This window comes from Phlebotomus papatasi, chromosome 1, assembly GCF_024763615.1.
Source record: "Phlebotomus papatasi isolate M1 chromosome 1, Ppap_2.1, whole genome shotgun sequence".
NCBI lineage: Eukaryota > Metazoa > Arthropoda > Insecta > Diptera > Psychodidae > Phlebotomus > Phlebotomus papatasi.
The window spans coordinates 35,150,912-35,172,831 of NC_077222.1; the positions used below are offsets into that span (position 1 = coordinate 35,150,912).

General features: G+C 33.8%; 1 protein-coding gene across 7 annotated transcripts in view; it reads right to left on the reverse strand.

Moving 5' to 3' along the window:
• The window catches only part of LOC129798949 (uncharacterized), a 230,317-nt gene that overhangs the window by 30,782 nt on the left and 177,615 nt on the right, over window positions 1–21,920 (reverse strand). For all 7 annotated transcript variants that reach the window (XM_055842469.1, XM_055842468.1, XM_055842473.1 and 4 more), the window contains 4 exons: window positions 11,750–12,108; window positions 2,543–2,614; window positions 2,289–2,426; window positions 1,928–2,053 (listed from right to left, as the gene is read on the reverse strand). In XM_055842469.1, coding sequence (XP_055698444.1) covers window positions 1,928–2,053; window positions 2,289–2,426; window positions 2,543–2,614; window positions 11,750–11,890 — 477 coding nt within the window. In that variant the 5' untranslated portion in view covers window positions 11,891–12,108. The remainder of the gene's footprint in view (window positions 1–1,927; window positions 2,054–2,288; window positions 2,427–2,542; window positions 2,615–11,749; window positions 12,109–21,920) is intronic.

Here is a 21,920-nt window from a genome sequence, read left to right on the forward strand (position 1 = left end):
AGATTCATAGAACGAATAATTTATTGAAAAGCTTATAAGTTTGAAAATATATTAATTTCTTTGAATATGGACGAGATAAATGTCATCTGATTGAATTTGGTGAAGAAAACAAATATAAAAATTAAGAAAAACTATAACAAGGAAGTAAAAATGATCTAATTTTTAATTTATGTTAATTAACCTTTAGTTTTCAGGTTATTCCTTTTTTTAGGAAAATTTACAGCGCGATGCAACTTTACAGATCTCTTCTATTAGTCTATTAACTTAAGAGATTTGCGATGCAACTTTATGAACGAGATGTCAAATCTTGTAATTTTATTGACAGGCTCTGTTCAGAACGAGATTTTATATGAACGAGATTTGCGATGCAACCCTGAGTGGTGAATTTTATAAAATATGAATTCCAACCTCAAAACGTCTCATAACTATTGGACACTTTCAGAGGTGCCGCAAAGTACGAGATTGTCTGTTTATGGGTGTTTTTTGAGAGAAAAATTTAAGGAATGGTTTTCTTAATACTCATTTTACTAATTTGAAGTTGAGAAATCTTTAATTCGTCAGAATACAATATTTTTTCTTGAAAAATGAAACATATTTTTTTTTTGAAAATACATTTTAATTATTTTTCTCAACGCAATCTCAGGCTTTTTCTCCCTCAGCTTGGTAATTCTGCTATCGGTGCAAGTTGTGAGTATACTTCTGCATCTTCTGATCGCATTTTCTAATACAGAATAATCCAAAGACATCGTTGGGGACGGAAAAGACTATACATTTCATAACTACATAATTATATCCTATTCCTGATACAATCTTCTGGCTTCCAAAGAAATTTTTGTCCGATCCCTAACAGATTATTCTTCAAAACGAATCATCTTTGCACCTTGCAGGAGCATCCTCTTCACATGTATTATGCAAAGTTCTTATCCATGTTGAGTTCTGCTGACCTCAGATTCTCCTGATTTGTTCAGCATACTCGTCTTTATGACCGAATTCCTGATGAAGGGAATGCAAGCTTTACTTGGAAGTCACTCTCTGCAAAGACAACAAATTCTTTCTGCTAACATTAACTATCCACTGATCTCTGAAGATCTCTCATTCTGTAAAGAAATGAACATTAGGAAAAACCTAAACTTTTCATTGTGATTTATAGATCTCAAAGAAGTACTACTCACCAGTAAATGAATCTTAAACATTTTCTTTTGGTCACTGTTTCCTCAGAATGAACTTTTTCACTAAATATTTTCCACTTTTCTACTGTTTTCCCTTCCCGCCTTCTGCTTTCCAAAGAGAAAAATTAGCGCGAAAACTAAATGACACTCATAGCTAGCATGGCAGTCTCGTTCAAATAAACTCACCACATAGACCTTAATCTTGCATACCAAAATCTTATAATTCAAAATTTGACATCTTATCTTATAAGATACGAAAATAAAGTTGCATCGCTCTGTTAATTTGACTGATTTAAACTTTTCAAGAAAATTCTTTAAAGGAACAAATCCAAATTCTTGTGTAATTTCAAGAGTCATGCATATTTCTCTGGTGCTGGTGGTGCTTTTATAGCAAAATTATACCCACACTTAGAGAAATCCGAAAAAGTTAAAATAACATTCCGGAAATGTTAATTTTATCCTGCAGTATTGATCCGAAATCGGTGTAAATATTATGCTTTTTAGGTGTATTAGGGGTTTAAGTTAGCCCTTTTTATGGTAATTTTACCCTTAAAAAGGTGTAAGATTAACATTAAAAAATGTTGAAATATTTTTACATCTAATAAGTGTTAAAGTCATGAGGAGAAAAGTTAATCGCACCCCTGATTTTTTCTCAGCGCAGCAATAAAATCAAATATTGCTTATTTACGGATTTTTCATTACTTTTTTCAACTTTAGGTCATCACCTTGGTCCTCACTGATAAATCATTAATACTTACCACAAATTCTATTCGTCCTACTTTTTTACTAGAGCCCAAATTTGGAGAATTTGGACCGCGACTTGATGAATATTTTACCATTTCGTAAATGTCACGCCTCGAAATGTCGTCAAAGTGGAAAAATTTCTGTGTAAAGAAGTATCAAGACAGAGAAACAATTAGCATTTATCAAAATTATCATCACAATACATTACTATTAGTCTCAGTTGGGAATTTTAGACAATTTCAAACTAGGAAAATGGTTTTTGGGAGGGAAAAGCTCAATTCGTGAGGTAATTTTCTAATGTTATTCCTCCGGAAGGAGGAAGTGTTGGAGTGCTTTATGATGAAAATTTAGGAGATTCCGCTTTCCAAAACATACCTTTGGGACCATGAAGAACCGTGAAAGCTTATTTACAGCTTTAGTCTTCTTATTGTCAACAATATTACTCCAACTTTGTGATTTCAGCACAAGTGAGAGGAGAATTTTACTCTCTGAGTAAGGACATTGCGATAATTCCTGGAATATTAATAAGAGGATTTCCCCCGAGAGGGAATTATCCAAAATGAATTTGTCTGGTTGCAGAAAAAACATGGAAGTGATATAGTTATTACAGCATTAAAGGTTTTCCTCACCTTCTCATAGTGTGTATTTTTGGTTGGTTTCATCGTCTCTGAGATTTGTTCCATTGGCTCCGTGAAGACGAACTGGAAAAGCATCAGATAGGATAATGAGTTAAGAAGTTTTTTTTTCTAATTAAGATTTACTGTAACATTGATTTATGATGGATGAGAAAAAATCAACGGGGAAGATTTCATTAGAGTTCTCAAAAGGAGCTTTGCATTTAGCAGTCATTCTTGCATTCAGCACGTTCCGTGCATTCAAATTTAAATAAAAAAGTCTTTGGTAGAATGTGTTTCAATAGAGGGTCTCTTCAATAGTTCCACTCTTCTTTATCTCGCTCCTCAAAGACAAAAAAATCCAACATCGCGCCAATAATTGAGAGAGTTTGTTTTATGTAGAAAAACACTCTTTCAAATATGATTGTAGATAATAAACCGCACAAATAAGTGTCTTGTTTTAAGTGCTGTAAAATCTCTGGTTGAATTAGAGACACACTCCATAAATGAAATTATTCTGTACTATGGAACTGGAAGTGACTTCAATAGAGATTCTTTTTCATATAAAAAGCTTTGAAATGTTCATGAAAGTTTCTAGATGTAAAACTTTAATTGAAATATAAAATTAAGATTATTTTCTGAAGGCGTTAAAACATGCCTGGACCTAGATCACTACTTTAACTTTAAACTTTAACTTTAACTTAGAACTACTTTAGATATAATTTCGTTTCGATAAAATTTTACGGTAATACCTCCACTTCACTCTTTTCCAAACAAATCCATGTTTTTTGGTAATGCTCGAAAATGCGTCATGCGATCTTTTTTAATTTTTGTATATATTCTAGAGATTACCTATGCTAAAATACAGTTGAATCATTCAAAATAATGGTTTTTCAAGGTTAAAGGTTTAAAAGGCTTTAGAGAGCGTACTTCTCAACCGAATGGTATCGTGTTAGAGCTCATTGGAATGGTCTTGGAATTCCTGGCAAGCATGAAGAGTTTCTAATCGGTTAAGAATCGATAATAATGTACCGGTTCGTAGCCAATTGCGCATAATATTCAATCCTAAGTCATAATTTCCCAACAAATCTCGACTGATAAGGAATTAGAGAAGTTAAGCCATATAGCTAAGCCTTAGGTCTGAAGCCCGTATAAGTCACGAGTTCGACCATTTCGTAAAATCTGGGACTTTTTGCCCCCCTTTTTAGGAATATGTTTACTAAAAATTGGATGGTAATTCTAAATGATATATTAGATTTTCAAAAGCCAAAAATGTTTGTTATTGAGAATTTCGAGATCCTCATGAACTATGGGTTAAACCTTCTGTCCGCAAAAAAATGGATCTTCAAATAAATTACAGAAACCCTGTAAATTAGGGGAAAGGCTCATAATTTTATCCAGTTTCTTATTTTGGACACTTTGAGGATAAAATTGGACACTAAAAATAAATTGATTAAAATGATGGATTTTTATTCCAATATTTGATGAATAATGAATTCTATCTAAATATTTGTTCTTTTTGAATGATTTTAACACTAAATACGTTAAATTTTGAATATGATTTCAGTTAAAATTGCTTTGCTGAAAATTCAGTGTGAGCAATTGCTTACGAAAAATATGACAGAATTTCGTGTTTACCTCAGTCTTATTTAGTTGTGGTGAAGTACTAACAATGTTTCTTCGCTTTTTTTTGGGTGATATTATTGAATATTCATTGAATATTGTGTTGATTCACGTTAGTGGTAATTTGTACATTTGACCTGAAGTGAGATTTGCCTTGTGAATTAGATTTTTCGTGTAAAAAATGGGAAATTTTTACAGACATTTACCAGTGAGGTGATAGTCCTTATTTTGGACAGGTGTTTTTCTCACGAAATTTCGTGAAGTTTTTGCTTTTGTGATGACTAGGTTGGACAAATGCCTGGAGAAACAAAGGAGCATCATCTCTACGAACGAAATGTATTGAGAAATGTCTTGAAAGACTCCCGGAAAGGTCAGAAAATGAGCGAATCCGCACGTACTTGGAGTACCGAAGTCAACTCATTTTAATGAATGATATGGAAAGTTTCCGGGCTTCTTGTGACATTCTACGTTTCCCTTACATAAACAAGAAGAGGATTTGGTAAGATTGGTTCATGAAATGAAGAACAATGGGCATCCTCTTGAGGCGGATTAGGTGTCCAATTTTACAGCCAAGTTGTCCAAATTAATAACCAAGTTGTCCAAAATAAGAGTCAAATTCACCTCTACATATCAATTCATTTTTAAACGTATTAAAACTAAGTTTAATAAAAACAAAGACAGCAAACCCTTGCCAAGTTTCTAAACAACCCTTCTAAAAAGAGAGTAACAAAAAAAGTAAATTAGTATTGAAAATATCGCACTTCAAACTTGGAACATCGATGCTTATAAGCAGACTGGTCAAAATTATGAGCCCTTACCCCATGCAACTTTTTTCTGCGCTAATTTTCTTGAATAATTTTTGATACCAGATCCAGGAAATAGTCTTCCCGTATTAAAAAAATTGCATTTACTTAGGAGGATTGCAAAAACAATTTCACAAATTAGCTTCTAATGGTAGGCAGATTTGCATGATTGTGTTTTCATAATCCCATTAGATTGATAATCCCGAAATATGCATAATCCCAGAATTCTCTGTAAATAGATCAAGCTCTGTCCAGTAGCTTAAATACACAATTCACACATTTTAATGCTCATTAGTGATAATTATTGTGAATAGCATTAAAATTTTAACCAGTAAGTGTGATAACACCGTAATACGTAACACTGTAGATGAAACGAATATCAAATATTGTAAATCTAAGAAAAATAGTAAATTATTTATCATCACGTTTTAAGCTTGAGGTAAATTTTTAGGAGATTGAACTTTTAAATATCTTCTGTGCCTGTGAATTGAATACTGGGGATCAGTTCTTTGGGTATCAAATATATTGCTCCAAAAGTAGCTCAGTTAGTTAATATTTCTTCTAAGGGACGTGTTCAGATAAGATTTGTGAGCGGTGGTTTATTCTAAAACTCATATTTAATTTCCAAAATGAAAAAAAAAAAATACTAAATTAGCTTCATAATAGTGCTATTGCAATGAAAAATGAACACGTTTTTTAGCACTGTATTATTCCCCAGTGCTTCTACATTGTCGACTTTTCTTTGAATTGTTTACTGTCATGACTGTTTGCTGGTTTTAGAACACAGCGAGAACATGATAAAACAGTTGAGACAGGAACCAATACAAAGAAAAGTCGATAATGAAGAAACACTTAAGAACTGTAAAGTGTTAAAAAATATATTCATTTTCCATTGAAATAGCACCATAAAGTCTCCAAATCTTTTACCAAGTAGTTTAATGAATGTGTCACAATCCAAAATTAAACTTGAAAATTACAAGAAAATTAATTTGAAAAGAAATTTTATTGAAAATTTCATATTCTAATCCCAGCTCTTGTGTGGGTACAGTGAAAGAGAATCTCTCTGAAAGTAGAAACCCCACAAAATCCCATTGAAAGTACACACCCAAATGTTTTTCTCAACAGAACATTCACTTTGTATCACTTCCACAACTTATTCCAAGTGTTTTTGCCATTATTTTCGACATGATTTTGCATCTTTTCCGTGAAGTGCACTCCTTCTTGTACCAATTGAAATAAATATTTCAATTAAAATGTCTCCCAAAGTCTCAATGCATCAGACAGTATACTCTCGATGTGATGCCTAATTGGTATGCAATATTGTGGAGTTCAATGAAACATTACTTCATTGTACTATTAGTATCATTACATGTTGTCTGTAGTCCCAAGCACAAGAGTGAAGAATAACAGAGTGGGGAATTGATGGACAATGAATCGATTTATTGAATGAAAATTGTGATTAAATTCCGAGCGTTCCACTTAACAATCTTTGAAACCCTTCACACAATTATTGACTTCTCATTTTATTATGGGAATTAGTACAAAAATCATCCAACATCGACAACCAATTTCAATTTTGTCTCTTCCAATTAATTTGAACTCTATGTCGCAGTTTTGTTGGACATTGAGAATGAAGCAGTGTAAATTTGTCGATAGGCCCTCGTATTTGATGATTTTTTATGTGCATACATTGGCTCAGGTGGGGAATTTTACCTGAAAATGGGCTATTTTGTGTACTTTTTGTGCTTCAGAGAGGAAAAGCAGAGGGTCCTTTTTAATCCCTCGCACACACAAGGATTTGAATTCAACCATCACCTTTGACAAAGCATAGTAAGAGCAATTACGTCGGACATTCGATCAATAACTCATCAACTACCCCAGCCACGTACAAATCCATATTATGCCCTTGCTTTTGGAACCCTTGTCAACAGCCCTAAATTGTCTCTCGTCCTCATCAGACTTCTTGAGGGAAAATTGAAGGCATATTCCTCTGTGATATAATTGATTAATTATTGATTAATTATCCTCAAGATACTCCAAAAGGAAGATTTAGCTTTTCTAATACAGCAGATGATGCCTCCCAAAATCCACTTAAATCCACACAAATATGTTAAAATATTTGTTGCGACACGCAGAAATCAATAAATTTCAAACCATTCTTCCTCACACCTTCCACTCCTTTTTCACCGCACACATTTTCAAATACACACCATAAAATATTTCTTCAATGGATGTTGCTATTAAATTACAAGTAATTTACTTGGGGGCTTGGAGACCATCTTCCCCACTTGCGTGCTATAGAAATTCATAAAAGTTTTAAGCTCTCGACAGCTTTTAAATTTGGTTTTCCCACTGAGGAAGGCAGTAAAGTGGGCTTTCAACCATATGCGAACTTTTCCAAAACATTCATTGTTTATTGCATGAGATTCAGGCGCTTTTGCAAAGAAGTATAATCTAATGGGATGAGCTTTTAAAAATATATATTCATAAGAAGTATTTATAGTCTTTTGGAGTGAGGATTGTTGAAATGGAGAGGAAATTTGAATTTGAATTTTAAATTAACAATCAAACCTGTCATACATTGTGCATAATAGTCTTATTATTAAATAAAATATTAGGTTAATTTTACTGGAAAACGTGCAATCTTTTTTTGTGATGGCTAAGGTTCAAATTATTTATACTTTTATATTAAATATTCATATTATCAATGACGATTAAAAACATAAAAAATTCTATGTGTATGAAAGGATTTAAATTTTTAATTCTGTTGAGTATTATAGTGATTATAACTTTTGAGTTGAGAGGGTGCTGTAGGACAACATTAAAATAACATAATTTTATAAAGTTTCAGGATAATCATAATGTTCACTATAGACGTAATTGGGTTGCCACAGTGTCATTTTGCAGTCAAAATAACCTTTATTCAACGTAAAGTAATTGAGAAAAACGGACCGGGCGAACGGGACGTCCACGAAAATTGATTTTTACCGCATATTCATGATCTATGAGTGTCAAAACCTGTAAATCCAAAATAGTTCCATTCGCAGTAATAACCTTTCGAAGTAATAACCTTGGCTTTCGACAAAGCCACTCGAAAGCCAAGACAAATCTATTTGCAAATCTACCGGAAGCCTAAAGTGAAAGTTCACGTACTCTCCGTTTTAGTTCTGCTACACAGTAGACTCTCGCTAATTCGGCTCTTTTAAGATCGGGCTACTGTTTAATTCGTGCGGCAGTTAAATTCGAAAATAAAGTTTGTTGACATTTTTCAAGTTTTATTATGATTATCAATTGAACCCAATATGCTTAAATTTGCCATGGTTTGTCTGAGTTTTCATGTAATTTTGCGTTTTGAGGGATTTTCATGAAATTTACTATATATAAGTATGTAAACTCAATATGAAAACGCGAGCACGTGTAGAGTTTTATCGAGAGCTCAGAAAATAGGAGAAGAAGCTGCACAGACGCAAGAAAAAAGCTTGGGAAGAAAAACTGGTCAGTGTAGTTGAGAAGTACAGAGCGCAGTCGCACCAAGCGCAGAAGTTTTGCCAGCAAGTCCGGAGTATGAAGCCATATACGCCACGAACTTCATACTGTAAGGACAAGCAAGGAAATCTAGTTTCCGATCAGAATGGCATCCTGGAGCGATGGGTGGAGTACTTTGATGAACTTCTCAACTCACAGCTCAATGATGAGTTGGAGGTCCCAACAACTCAAGGTGTTGATACCATACTAGAGCCACCTAGTATGGACGAGGTCGAAATAGCAATCCGTCGGCTTAAACACAACAGAGCGCCAAGAGTAGACGGAATTGCAGCAGAGCTGTGCCAACATGGAGGCGCCCAACTACACCGAGTTGTTCATCAATTAGTGATCCGTGTATGGGATGAAGAGGTAATGCCAGACGAATGGAAAATTTGCATTATCTCTCCTATACATAAGAAAGGAGATATCACAAACTGTAGCCACTATAGGGGTATTACGTTGTTGAGTACCGCCTATAAGATATTCTCCTCTATTCTGCTTGGTCGAATAGCCCCATTCGCTCAGACCATTATTGGTCCATACCAATGTGGTTTCACTCCAGGCAAATCAACAATAGACCAGATCTTTTCCTTTCGGCTGTCTATGGAGAAGATGAGAGAGCATGACCAAGCACTTCACCATCTCTTCATCAATTTCAAAGCAGCCTACGATAGCATAGTCAGGGTAAAACTGTACGAAGCCATGGGAGAATTCGGCATCCCGAACAAACTGATTAGACTGACTAGGATGACCATGACCGATGTGAGGAGCAAAGTAAAGGCGAACGGATCACTGTCACGAGAGTTTTGCGTAAACAACGGACTCAGACAGGGGGACGGACTATCATGCGTCCTCTTTAACCTGGCACTGGAGAAATCGATCCGTGATTCCGGCGTGAGCATGAAGGGGGTCATACTCAATAAGTCCACGCAGCTCCTAGCCTATGCTGACGATATTGATATAATGGGACGCAATCTCAGAGCTGTACAAGAGGCCTTCATCCAGATTGAACATGCGGCACGAAATCTGGGGCTACAGATAAATGAAGGCAAAACGAAGTACATGGTGGCCTCGTCAGCAGCAAATCCGGCAACATCTACGGAGAGCATCGGTCACACAGGGTTCCCGATGGGGGACTACAACTTTGAAATTGTCAACTCCTTCGTGTACCCTGGGTCAACAATCACAACCGACAACAACATCTCAACAGAAGTCCGCGCACGGCTGCTTAAAGCCAACAAGGCCTATTTCAGTCTATCAAGAGTTTTCCGATCCAGAAACTTAAGCATAAAGACTAAGCTACTGCTGTATAGGACTATGATCCTGCCAGTCCTCACGTATTCGTCTGAGACGTGGGTTCTCAGCAAATAGAATTGCGAACTCTTAGCCGCGTTTGAGAGGAGGATACTACGACGGATTTTTGGTCCCATATGTGAGGAGGGGCGATTCCGGAGCCTATACAACCATGAGGTGTATGAACGCTGCCGAGAGGTAACTGTCGTCAAGCAAATACGCCTCAATAGGCTCCGAAGGGCTGGTCATCTGATTCGCAAGGATGAGGACGACCCAGCCTGGAAAGTTTTTAGTGGCGGACTCTATGCTACGAGGAGGCAAGGTCGACCCAGCCTTAAATGGACCGACGGCGTGGACCAGGACACCAGCTCATTAGGGGTGCGGAATTGGAGAACAGTGGCGCGTAACAGGCTCGAGTGGTGACGGGTCCTGAGTCAGGCCAAGACCAGTAACTGGTTGTAGCGCCGGATAAGTAAGTAAAGTAAACTCAATATGTGTATGCAGATCAATAAAAATCGTTGTATTTTAAAAAAGTTTGTCGCCCGAATTTCTCTCAAATTTGGATGACATTTCGGTCCCAAATGTCCGAATTTGAAAGAGTCTACTGTATTTTGAATTTCGATATTCTTGACACTTCAATCGTCAATAATGTCAACAACAGTGTGCAAACGTTTGCTGCAAAAAGTAATTTTTTTGTGTAGTCTTGTAGCATTTCAGAATGGCAGAACGTTTGAATTGCAATTTCATTAAGATAAATGTGATTTTCATGAACTTGCTTACTTTTATGTAACTCGTCGGTTTAAACGTTCGAACTTCCAACGGATTTTAGGTCAGTTCTCTCTGAATAATCTTCGAATCGGTACAGAAAAACCTCAACTGGAGAGCTCTTAAATCGGGAAGGTTATTACTGAACGAGAGGAATTTAGGCTCAATCTGACGAGATGGGATTTCACCTCGGACCACAAAAACTGAGATTGCAAAGAATCCAAAGAATCTCAGCTAGAAAAAACAAAAGAGATGATCAGGGTAGTCCTATCTTATTGGCCGCCACTATTTATTATATTTAAGTAATTAATATTTGTTCAAAATCGGTAAATTGAACAAAGTTGAATATTTGTGGCTTCGACAGACCTTTTAGAATTTTAGATCAAGAAAATTTCATTAAATCAAAAATCGTATACCATTAGGGTGGTGGGATTACTTGTGGCCTGCCTTTGCAGGGTTAAGGGGTAAGGATTAACCTTAAAGGGTTAAAGGCTTTAGCTACTAAGCGAGTGCCTTTGAAGTAAGAGTGAAATTAAATAAGTTCCATTTTAGTTAAATTATTCTATATTTTGACACATTTTAGCTTAGACTCTTAACATAAAATTTAATCTTTTTAAGGCTTGTTGGAGATTACTTAACAGTTTTAAAGATCGAATAAAAGATTTAAAACATTAAGATTTATAATTTAGAATCAATTAACTGACTAAAATATGATAAATGAACGATGGAAAATATCTTTGTAACTTACTATATTTTTCTTAAAGGAATAAATGCAAAAGAACGTTAATTAAAAAATTTCGAATCGTATTAAATTCAGTCAAATTTTTAAATTTTGGTTAATAGCTTTGAGTCTCTCTATTACTGAAAAATATGAATAAGATTCTGTCTAACGTATTTAATGTGAAGTTTTATTAATTTCATTGTATTTTAATTGTCTTCCATAAAGCTAAATATTCACATAAACCATTCAAATTATGAATTGCGCAATATTTCTTTGAATAGAAAGCAATGGGAAGAAATTTGTTTCTATTCTTCATTTGCTAAATATCTCCATGAAAAGTGTAAAAATAAATAATAATAATTGCAAATTATACGAGATATCACTGCAATTGTTTTTTTTTCTTTATGAACGGAACTGCAGAAACAAAGCATTGAATTTGGTTGAAAGAGAAACAAGGGGAGTGGCATATTTCATCTGGGAAATTAATCTTACCTGGAGATCCTCCTCATTATTTCCATTTTCAAATTGAAAATCATGTTGAGCTGTAGTAACAATTAGACTTCCAATCACAATAATTGTACTCCAGAGAAGATGGCTTGAGTAAGTTCTACCATTTCTTGCCGATGAGATCATTGTCGCACTTAATTGTTAGCACAAGCCTAGGGTATCTAATGACGTTCTCACGACTATGTTGTGTCCTTCCAGAAGTCACCAAGTGACTCGAAAGGGAGGAACGGAATTTGATATTGAAGTAGATGGGTTCTAACTTCAATTTAATATGATGGGAATCACACGAAAAAGTGATGATTTTTTTTTGTTGGACTCTCGTCACACTAAAGCATCTTGGTTATCTGAAAGGAGAGAAAGAAAGAAAAGAACATTGAGATTATGGGGTATTTTATTAGTTACTGAAATAATGGAAGAGGTTAAATGTCACCTATTAATCATGTGAATCATCACACATTTAGACATTTTTTCTCGGTTCGCCTCTTTTCCACATTTAAGCATTCCTCCAACAATACGTCTTATTATTTTGGATTGGAGAGCATCAAATGACAGTGTTACAACTCCCATCGTGAAACATTATAATTAATTGACGCCATACATATTTAGAAAATGATAAATAAATTTGATATAACCACTTGTTTTCTCCGAGAGCAGAATCACTCTTCTAAAACCTAAATGGTTGATTGTCTTTCATTCCGATGATGTTTGCCGTTGCAGAGGAAATAAAGCAATCTATATTCATAAGGCAAATTTTGGTGTGGTTATATCTTATTAAGGGGCAAATCAATTACAGATAAATATATACCCGGGGAAGATAGTAAAGCACCAAGGACTTTTCATTCTCTAATTTCAATATTCTTCCATTCAGCACAAACATTTCTTCTACTTTTCCAACGCACCATCCTCATTCTTATTCAAGTCATGCTAAACACAAGAATTACAAATTCAATATGTTTTCCTGTCAACATGATTTTCTAACTGAAAGTTTTTCACCCTACTCACATTCTATTAAATTTTATTTGTATGCTAAGAATCTCTCCTCTCAACTCTATAATTCTTCTTGAGCAAAAACATATAGGATGGGGAGTGCCGTGACAAGTGTTTTGCAATTATTTCTCGTACTAAAACATATGAATTTTGCAAATGCTTTTCCAATTAACTCTCAAAAGTATCTTTTGTCATCTCAAATGTTTTTGGGATTGTTTTATGACTCTTGTAAAAAAATCATTACAGAAAAAACAATATAAGTTGACTTTTAAATTTCATTTTCACACCTCATTGTGTTAATTTATGGCTGATACTTTAGTATCTGCCGTATTCATAATTTTGAGGTATCATTTTATAAATTAATCTGGGGATGAGCTGATGTGTACTGCAAAGATCCTCATTTGGAATTAAAGGTTATTGAATACTTTTCATAATTCTAAAATGATTCGAACTCATACGAGATTATCCACTATGAATTTTACTACGCTATTTATATCTTTGGTTATAATGACTGTTTAATAATCATAAATCATCATAAAACAACACTTAAATCGAATAGGGACAATGTAAAACATATTTAAAATACACGTTTAATAATAATCGCACTTTACTCATTTATTAATGACTAGGATTGGTTTATTCGTGTTTAAAATTTTAATACCCCTCAAATAAATCAGATCTTAATCGAGATAAATAATGGTAGATCGGGTCAAAATCCCGAAAAACAAAACTTTCAAATCGGCTAGAATTCCGAAGGACCAAAATCTTGAATGGGCCAAATACCCGAAAACCCAAAATCCTGAAAACCCAAAATCCCAAAAACTAAAATCTTTAAAACCAAAATCGCTAATGGTCAAATCCCGAAAGGGATAATAAAACTGTATTTTGGAAGATAATATGTAGAATAATTTCCCAAAACACAGAAAATTTCCCACAGAAGATTTTTGGGATTCTGACCCGAATATGGCTTTCGGGATAATGACTAGGGCCCTATGGAGCCATATATAGAAATGTTATCCTGTCGCATTAATAGTCAGGCCTTTGAAACCTTATAGTACATATTATATGCTATTTAGTGAAAATTTAGTAAGTTAATGTCAAAATTACGCTGACGCGAATATGTTTATTTTGTTAATTTATACTTATTTTTAATTGCACGAAGTTTAATCTGTAACATAAGTAAAAAAAACATCTGCAAACATTAATCTGATAATTCCGTTGACTTTTTACATAAAATATTTTTAATTTTTTCAGTAAAATTTAATTATTTGAAATATTGCAAATTTTTAAAGTTTGATTTTTTCGGATGAGTATATATCATTGCTATCATTGAGTTTATTTTGGATAAGGAACTTTATGGAACAAATTTTGTAAATATGTAAGAATTCTGGTATCTTGTTATAAGAGTAGTTTCGAAATATTTGATTTTTGATCTGTTTTATGTAGACGTATTTATAGAAATACGGCTGAATTTAAAAAAAAAAATGCTTATAATTAAGTCGAAAAGAGTGGCGATTATTCAGACAAGCACGACATTCGAAAATGTAATGTTTTGGATCAACAAATTAATAGAAAAATAAATAAAGTAAACAAACAAAAATTAACAAATTAATTTACTTTTATTAGTAAATTTAGTGTTGTCTAAATTGTCTAGGTGGACTGAGTTAGTTTGAATGAATAATGCTTCTATTGAGCCTAAACACAAGTAGATTTTGATTCTCTAATAGTGTCTTGGATAAAAGGTAAATGGAACTTTATTTGCACAAAAAGTTGTTGATGATCGAAGAATTCAAATTCAATTTCGAATTCTCATACTACATTTTCGTACAAAGTGGGGAAAATGTATCAAATATCACACTAAAAAGCTCGCAAAATAGTTACTTAGTGATTATGGAGTGACTAAGTAATGGGACAAGAAGAACAGGAAGCGTTGTTGTTCTGTTTTATTCCTCACAACAAAATGAAGACCGTCACATTTTGACACTTTAGCACTTCGAAATTCGAACAGGATGTATCTCAGCCACCTTGCGGAATTATCTAAAAGTAAGAAAATCTCGTTTTTGGATCTTCAAATAGATTTTCGAATTTTTCAAGATCTACTTCTGTACGGAAAGAATATGGTTTTCTATTCAGTTGCAAATTTGTGAAAAGTTTGACAATACGATTAACAGGCAAACTTATTTATTAAAGTTGATCTTCAACAAACGAAATAGTAAGTTTTCTCATTAGGGTTTAAACCTTTAAACCAATTAAATTTATTAAGTTTTTCTATTTTTTACACTAAAGTGATCTTTTGACAATTTTTTTTTTATAATACAAGTAATTTACAAGTAATATGCATATCAGATTTATGTTTAAAGAATTATTTAAATCGGTTAATTAGATGTTAAATACTAAAATCAAAGATATAATAGTGTCACTTCTGTATTATAATTTCTACATAGTTTCCTTGCAATAAAATCCACAAATCCAGCATGAAAGGGCAGAAAATATCTGAAACCTTCCGTGAAATATCACTCACTTCCGTGTCTCATTTCAAGGGTCAACCACACGCAGAAGTATAAATATCAGCAATGTGAAAAGCAATTTTTCGCTAATATCTCGGTCACATTTCGAGTCACTGAAGGACTAAAAATAACACTAAACACTTTACTAGAGAGTATATTTTTTGCCACCAAACACTTCCCATTGTCGAATAACATGGTCTTGGAAAGCAAAAGACGTTTTGTGTGTAGTATAAATTGAGTCATAATATGCAAATGTTAAACTCCAAAAGCATTACCACATCATAGGAGGGTGAAAAATAGGCTATTTCCATAGTTGAGTGCAATTATAAAATGGGTCAAAAGAGAGTGAGGGGGGACCAGAGGAAGACATTATTTTTTATTACAATCTTTGTTCTTTGCCCTCTTGACAACATTCCTAGTGAATGTGGCATTTTTTTCGTGCGGTGTTCTCAGCTGATATTCCAGTGATTTTCCGAGACAATTTGTCTGTGGCGAAAATCTAGGAGTGGTCTATATTGGGCTCATCAATGAAACAGGGAGACAAAGAGAGAAGACTGAGTAAATTGCTTTAAACAAATATACACAAAAGTGGCAGCAAATGAATTGGCGCCAAGGTTCAATAACTTCTCCGGGGAATAGCCATATGGTTGGCCTGACGAAGCACAAACTCGAGGGGTTCGGGTTGAATTGGTTGGAAATGCATAAATGAAAATGATGAATGCTAACTTTGCATATCAGGCATTTACATTTTTAAGAACATTCTTCCATAAGATCTCTTCCCTTGAACCATACCACTTGATACTATTTCAATTATCGCGTCAAATGATGCGCTAAATACACCAAAATTTTAAAATTCTGGCATAAGTCGCATCGAAAAGAAAGGCATCTCTAAGATCTGAAAGACAACGGTATGGGAGTACTTCTCACGAAGAAATTACTTCTCACTTCCCATGGAGGTTCATTTCGATCGAGATAGGAAGCCATTATACGCTTAATGTGTAAATCGTGAGGTGACAAGTCAAACGAATAATCCCGGAGCTAAAGCATCCCAGTCTTTTGCTGCATATTCCATGGAAAGTCAATTTTAATATAAAATTCTTTTCGCATTCACCACAGCCGCGTATTGTGCCCTATTGAGTGTTTTGAAACCTTTGCAGAAGATTATGAAAAAGGATTTGAATTCTATGTCTATAAATGCTGAAACAGATTGAAGACGTTCTAACGGATTGGATTTGTATAAAATTATGTAAAAAACCTAGGTCTTGCTATCGTTTTATTGACCAGAAGATTCTATGTTACGCCTTGTGTGTCTACACAGAAAAAATATTTTGTAAAAATGTTCGTAAATGTTTGTGAATTCCTATGGGGGAGTTACAAAATGCTCGTGAATCATATAACCCACAAACAAGTTCGTAAAATTTTGTAATTATTTCACAAACATTGTTCGTAAAATGATCATTTGACGAACATTTTGTGTACTTTTACAAACATTTGTTCGTAAATGTTCGTAGACACACAAAAAATGTTCGTAAAATTTTGTCATTTGTTCGTATTTGTTCGTAAATATTTGTCTATCTGGCAAAAATTTACGAACATTTACGAACAAATATTTGTGAAAATACAAAAATGTTCGGCAAATGATCATTTTACGAACAATGTTTGTGAAAAAAGTACAACATTTTACGAGCTTGTTTGTGGGTTATACAATTCACGAACATTTTGTAAGTCTGCCATAGGATTTCACAAACATTTACGAACAATTTTACAAAATATTATTTCTGTGTATCAATAAAATATGATTTTAAGTAACCCCATCCTCTGCTGCGCAATATATCGTTTTGCAACTTAAGAACTTTTACCATTGCACCGACTAAACGTTCGACTAAGTTTTCATTATCAAATATCGCAATACTCTAACAAATTGCATCATAGAACTTTTATCCATTTCCAAGAAATTTCCTAGAATTTCCCAGAAAATTGGAAGAGCTTTTTACTTAGGAAATGATAAAAGGGAAATACAATCCCATCAATTCTCGAACTCTGCTCGTGGTTCATTGAATAACACTCAATATATTGAAGTGTTGAATCTACTTATAGTACTAACATAGATGAGAACAACATAAATAAGAAAAAAATCAATAAAATCCTCATCCTTTAAGCCAAAAAGGGAATTGTGTGTCTTCCCCCCCAACAGATTATTTATTATTTCTACTCATCCACAACATGGAATTTTTTCGTCAGGAATATCTGTTCCATCCCCTCTGAGATATTGACATATTTTTCATTTGATGGAAATGAATAGAAAATTTACACTACATAAAATCAGATATAGGGATTACGGGGGTTGTTATGTCCTTAAGGGATGTTTTTGACATGTCCTTCCGAAAAAAAACTCGAGATTGTGCTTGGATATTCCATAAAAGTGTGGGTGCAAAAAAACTGAAATTTATAGTGACAGTATTAATTCAATTTCTTGTGCTAAAGACGCTTATCAAAGTATATTAATAAATCTCAATGTATTTCATGTATGAGAATGCAACAAGTTTCCTTTGGAGCACACTGAAAGAAGTTAATTTTCCTTTGAAGAGAAAATTTATGGTCTCGCTCAATCATTCTAATTTTAATCGATGGTTACCATTTAGTCACGAGACGAAAAAAGAACATGAACTTATGACTGATGGAAGTATCCACAGAAAACAAAGGAGGAGAAACCTTTTCATGTCACCGGACTCTCAATTTTTACCTCCTCCTGGAGAAAAAAAAACCTCCCGCACAATTTATTGTGAATTGATGTGTGTTTTGTTCTTCCTCATCGAGTGAACCAATTAAGAATTTTATGTTTATTTCCATCAAAGTAAATTTCATCAAGAAACGTGAGCACCAAACTAAATGGCAGAATTACGTAAAAATAAGCCACATGAAGAGAAGAAGAACTCTATAGAGTACTTTATTGTATTGCGTGTTTTAATTCTATTAATTGTTGCTTTGGCAAAAAAAATTCACTCGGCACGAGGCAATAAAATCTCAAATATATTTTTCATAAAAATTAAACTCTATTAAATCAATATGAATCTTCTTCGTTTACACAATAAATTATTTGTTGATCTCCTTTGAGTTGCTGAAGAAAATTTTCCTTCATATCTCTCGTCTTGTCTTATAATCAATTTACTCATTGCTTTGAGAGAAATTGATTAATCACTGCAAATAGTACTGCTGAGATCGAAAGTTTCATCTTTCTTCGTCATCCAAGTCCAACATTCGTTTATTGTATGAAATTGATGAGAATCCCTTTTAACCACCCTCTTCATTTTTAGAATGGTCACATGATGCTGAAAGTTGTGCAAGTGATCAGAGTTGAGGGTAGTTGAGGTCAAAATTTTCATAGATAAATTCGATAAATCCGAGGTTAGGTTTATTCCAACTTTGGGAAAAAAATGTTAAGAAACTTATCCACAAATTATAGAATAATGAGAGATGGCAAAACGTTTCAGCTTTGTGGGAAACTTCGAACTCACGAGACATAGTGAGTTTTTCAACTAAGCCGGGTTTACTAATGATTTAAATTTGTTGATGAATTACAACAAAATCATCTTCCAAAATTGAAATCTTGTAAAGAGGTCTGCATTTAGTATTTTTTTTATTTTAATAATGAAGTGATCTTAATCTATATTGGCTGTAAAAAAATGTGTAAGGACTGAAACATTTCACTTTAAAAAACCGATGGAAAAAAATCTTTGTCCTAATATATAGACGAAATTGTTGAATATTGAACAGGCAGGATTGTTATTGCATAAGGGCATCTCTAATCAGTAATGACTGTTAGTGGAAATTTCATTTCACCTCAAGAAGAAGAAGAAGTAATTTTCTGTGTTTTTCAGAGTTTTTAGGAACCTGAACAAGATCTACATTGGCTCTGTTCAGAACCTTTCGAAGAGATAACCATGCGAAAGAGCCAAACTTATTCGAAAATCTACCGTAAGCATAAAGTGAAAGTTCACGTATTCGCAGTTTTAGAGCTGATTGTTCTGCCATTTCGAATTTCGGTATTATTGACATTTCAATCATCAACAATGTCAACAACAGTGTGTAAACATTTTTTGCGAATTTTTTGTTTAGTTTTGTGGAATTTCATGAACTTACTCACTTTTGTGAAACTCGTCTGCTTAAATGTTCGAACTTCCAACGGATTTTTACGTAAGTTCTGACTGATATACTTTCAAACCGATACAGGAAAAACCTCAACCAGAGGTTCTAAATCTGAAAGCTTATTACTGAACCTAGGGAATCTGACCGAAATCTCTATACAGACATGGTTTAGATAGAAAATTTGTTTTTCTTCTTGAGGAGATACGAAATTTCCATTATCGATCACTGGAAGTGTCGGCATACAATACAGATGTGATGTTGGTCTATACATTTTTAATCAAACCCGTCATACCTGAAAATGAAATAAATCTTTTGAGGCCTTTAGGCTGTTTCTTAAATAAAGCAACATAACCTTATTTTGGTTGGCAATAAGGGGTTGGCAAAAAGAAAATAACGTCTGTATGTAATATTGATTTACAGGTCGCGGGGGGGGGGGGGGGGTTGGGGTCACCGAGGACTTCAAGCTAATATCACTTACCGTTTGAACTTTAAAGCATAAGGTCTAACAGAGTTACCCAGAGAGTAAAACAGTTACAAATTTACAGTCTTCGGATTACAGGCTTATTCCAGTTTCCGATGGCCTAAAATTTTATATCAACAGGCAATTGCACTGATTTTTTTAAAGTTCGAATGATCATTTCATCGTAATGTATAATTCTAATTGAGGTTTTTCGAATAACTTCTATTATTGGAAATAACAGGATGTACCCATATTGATAAACCCAAACCTTGGTTCTAAACCCCGTATTACTTAACCGATTTCCTACCGGTTATGACTGATGTAGCTCAAACGTATTCCTCAATCGACGATAAAAAGTTTTGATATATTTGAAAGGTATTGAAATTCTAATAAATTAAAATCAATCGCTAATAAACAGATTCTAAATAGCTAGTTTTTTGCGTATAACTAATCATTTTACTCTCACGCTATCTTTGACATATTTTAAGTTTTTTTATAAATTGGTTTACGTCGAAAAAATTAAACAGAAAACGTGTAAACTGTGTTTTAATGAGTCATCTAATAATTACAAGAAAAAAGAGGTCGAGTATTGCAGCCACATAAACACTAAACGGGTTAAACACTAGAATTATAACTATGATTGTTTTAAATTGCATTTGAAGGGCGGTTTTTCACAACCTTTAAATGTAAGTCCTGCTTGCAGTCGTAAAAGTCCATATTAATTAAAATTTTTCTTAGAAAATTATATTTTATAAAAGAAGGGAAAATGGGTCATCACCGAACACTGGGATTTTTTAATTAGATATTAGATTTCAGAGGAGGAGATCTGTATGAATTCATAGATTACTATAGGGATGCTTGTCCACTGAAGAAATGGGTACCATGGGTATCATAGTCTAAGTAGTTTAGGATTAAAAATTAGTGTTCGGTGCTACCCCATGTTCCCCTAATCTTCACGATGAATGAGAAATAAAGAGAAAAATTTGCTACTTCTCATTAGTACCCACTTTTTAATTCCCAATTGAACATATTGTATTTTATGGAAGATCCTAATAAATTGATTCAATTGAAGCTAATGAATACGCTTTGTGGCGAAATATTAATCTCTTCTTTGCTTATTGCAACTCTGCAATTTGGACGAAGTGGAATGAGCAATTTTATATTGCCCGTTTGTGTTTGGAAGTGGGATGGATTAAAAAGGGAATGATATAATGTTTATTTAACAAATTGAGGCTAGATATCTTGAGATTTTAATCAAGCATTCCAATAAAAAATAAACATTTGAAAGCATCTTCCAAGCATTTCAATAAATGCTTCGCTGCACTAAATTCCTCCGCAAGCATATTTTATGAAATTATCACTATTCTGCAGACATTCTCAATATCTTTGTGATTTGATGAGAGGAAGATTCTGTTTAATTTATTAAAATGATTTTTTTTGCACAAATTGTTTCTGTGTGTATTCTAAATGCGCATCTGTATCATGAATAACATTCTCCAACAACGTTGGCGGCCATCAAAGAGGTCTAACTCAATTCATGGTCTAAGATTAGATGCAAAATTAATGTGAAAATTATTAAGTGGTGGTAATTTGTCAAAGAACTACAAATAACTTCTTCAGAAGTCATCCAATGGACAAATTTAAAACTGAAAATCGTTCAGAGACAATAAAAGTTTGGAGAAATTTACGACTCATCGTATATTTTTTTTTTATTAGTTAACATTGTTTCAAATGGTGCTTTCGACACTATGTTATGGCTCGAGGCGATTCTTCAATATCCCAAAGAACTATCGTCAAATTCCCACAGAGACACATTCTCTACATCTCAACAAAATTTTTACAACATTTTCATCCAACAATCATAAAGATTCCATTAAGTTATCTTTTCCTTTCGCCTTTTGATTTTATCACCTTCCTCTTGTGGATTTTGTGTGGAAATCATCGTGATTTTTCCAGCAAATAAATCTCAAGACACGCAGAGTGACTTTTTGTGCGGAAAATTCTCAAGTTAGACTATTTATAATTCATACACGAGCCACTGGAAACATTCGTGCGT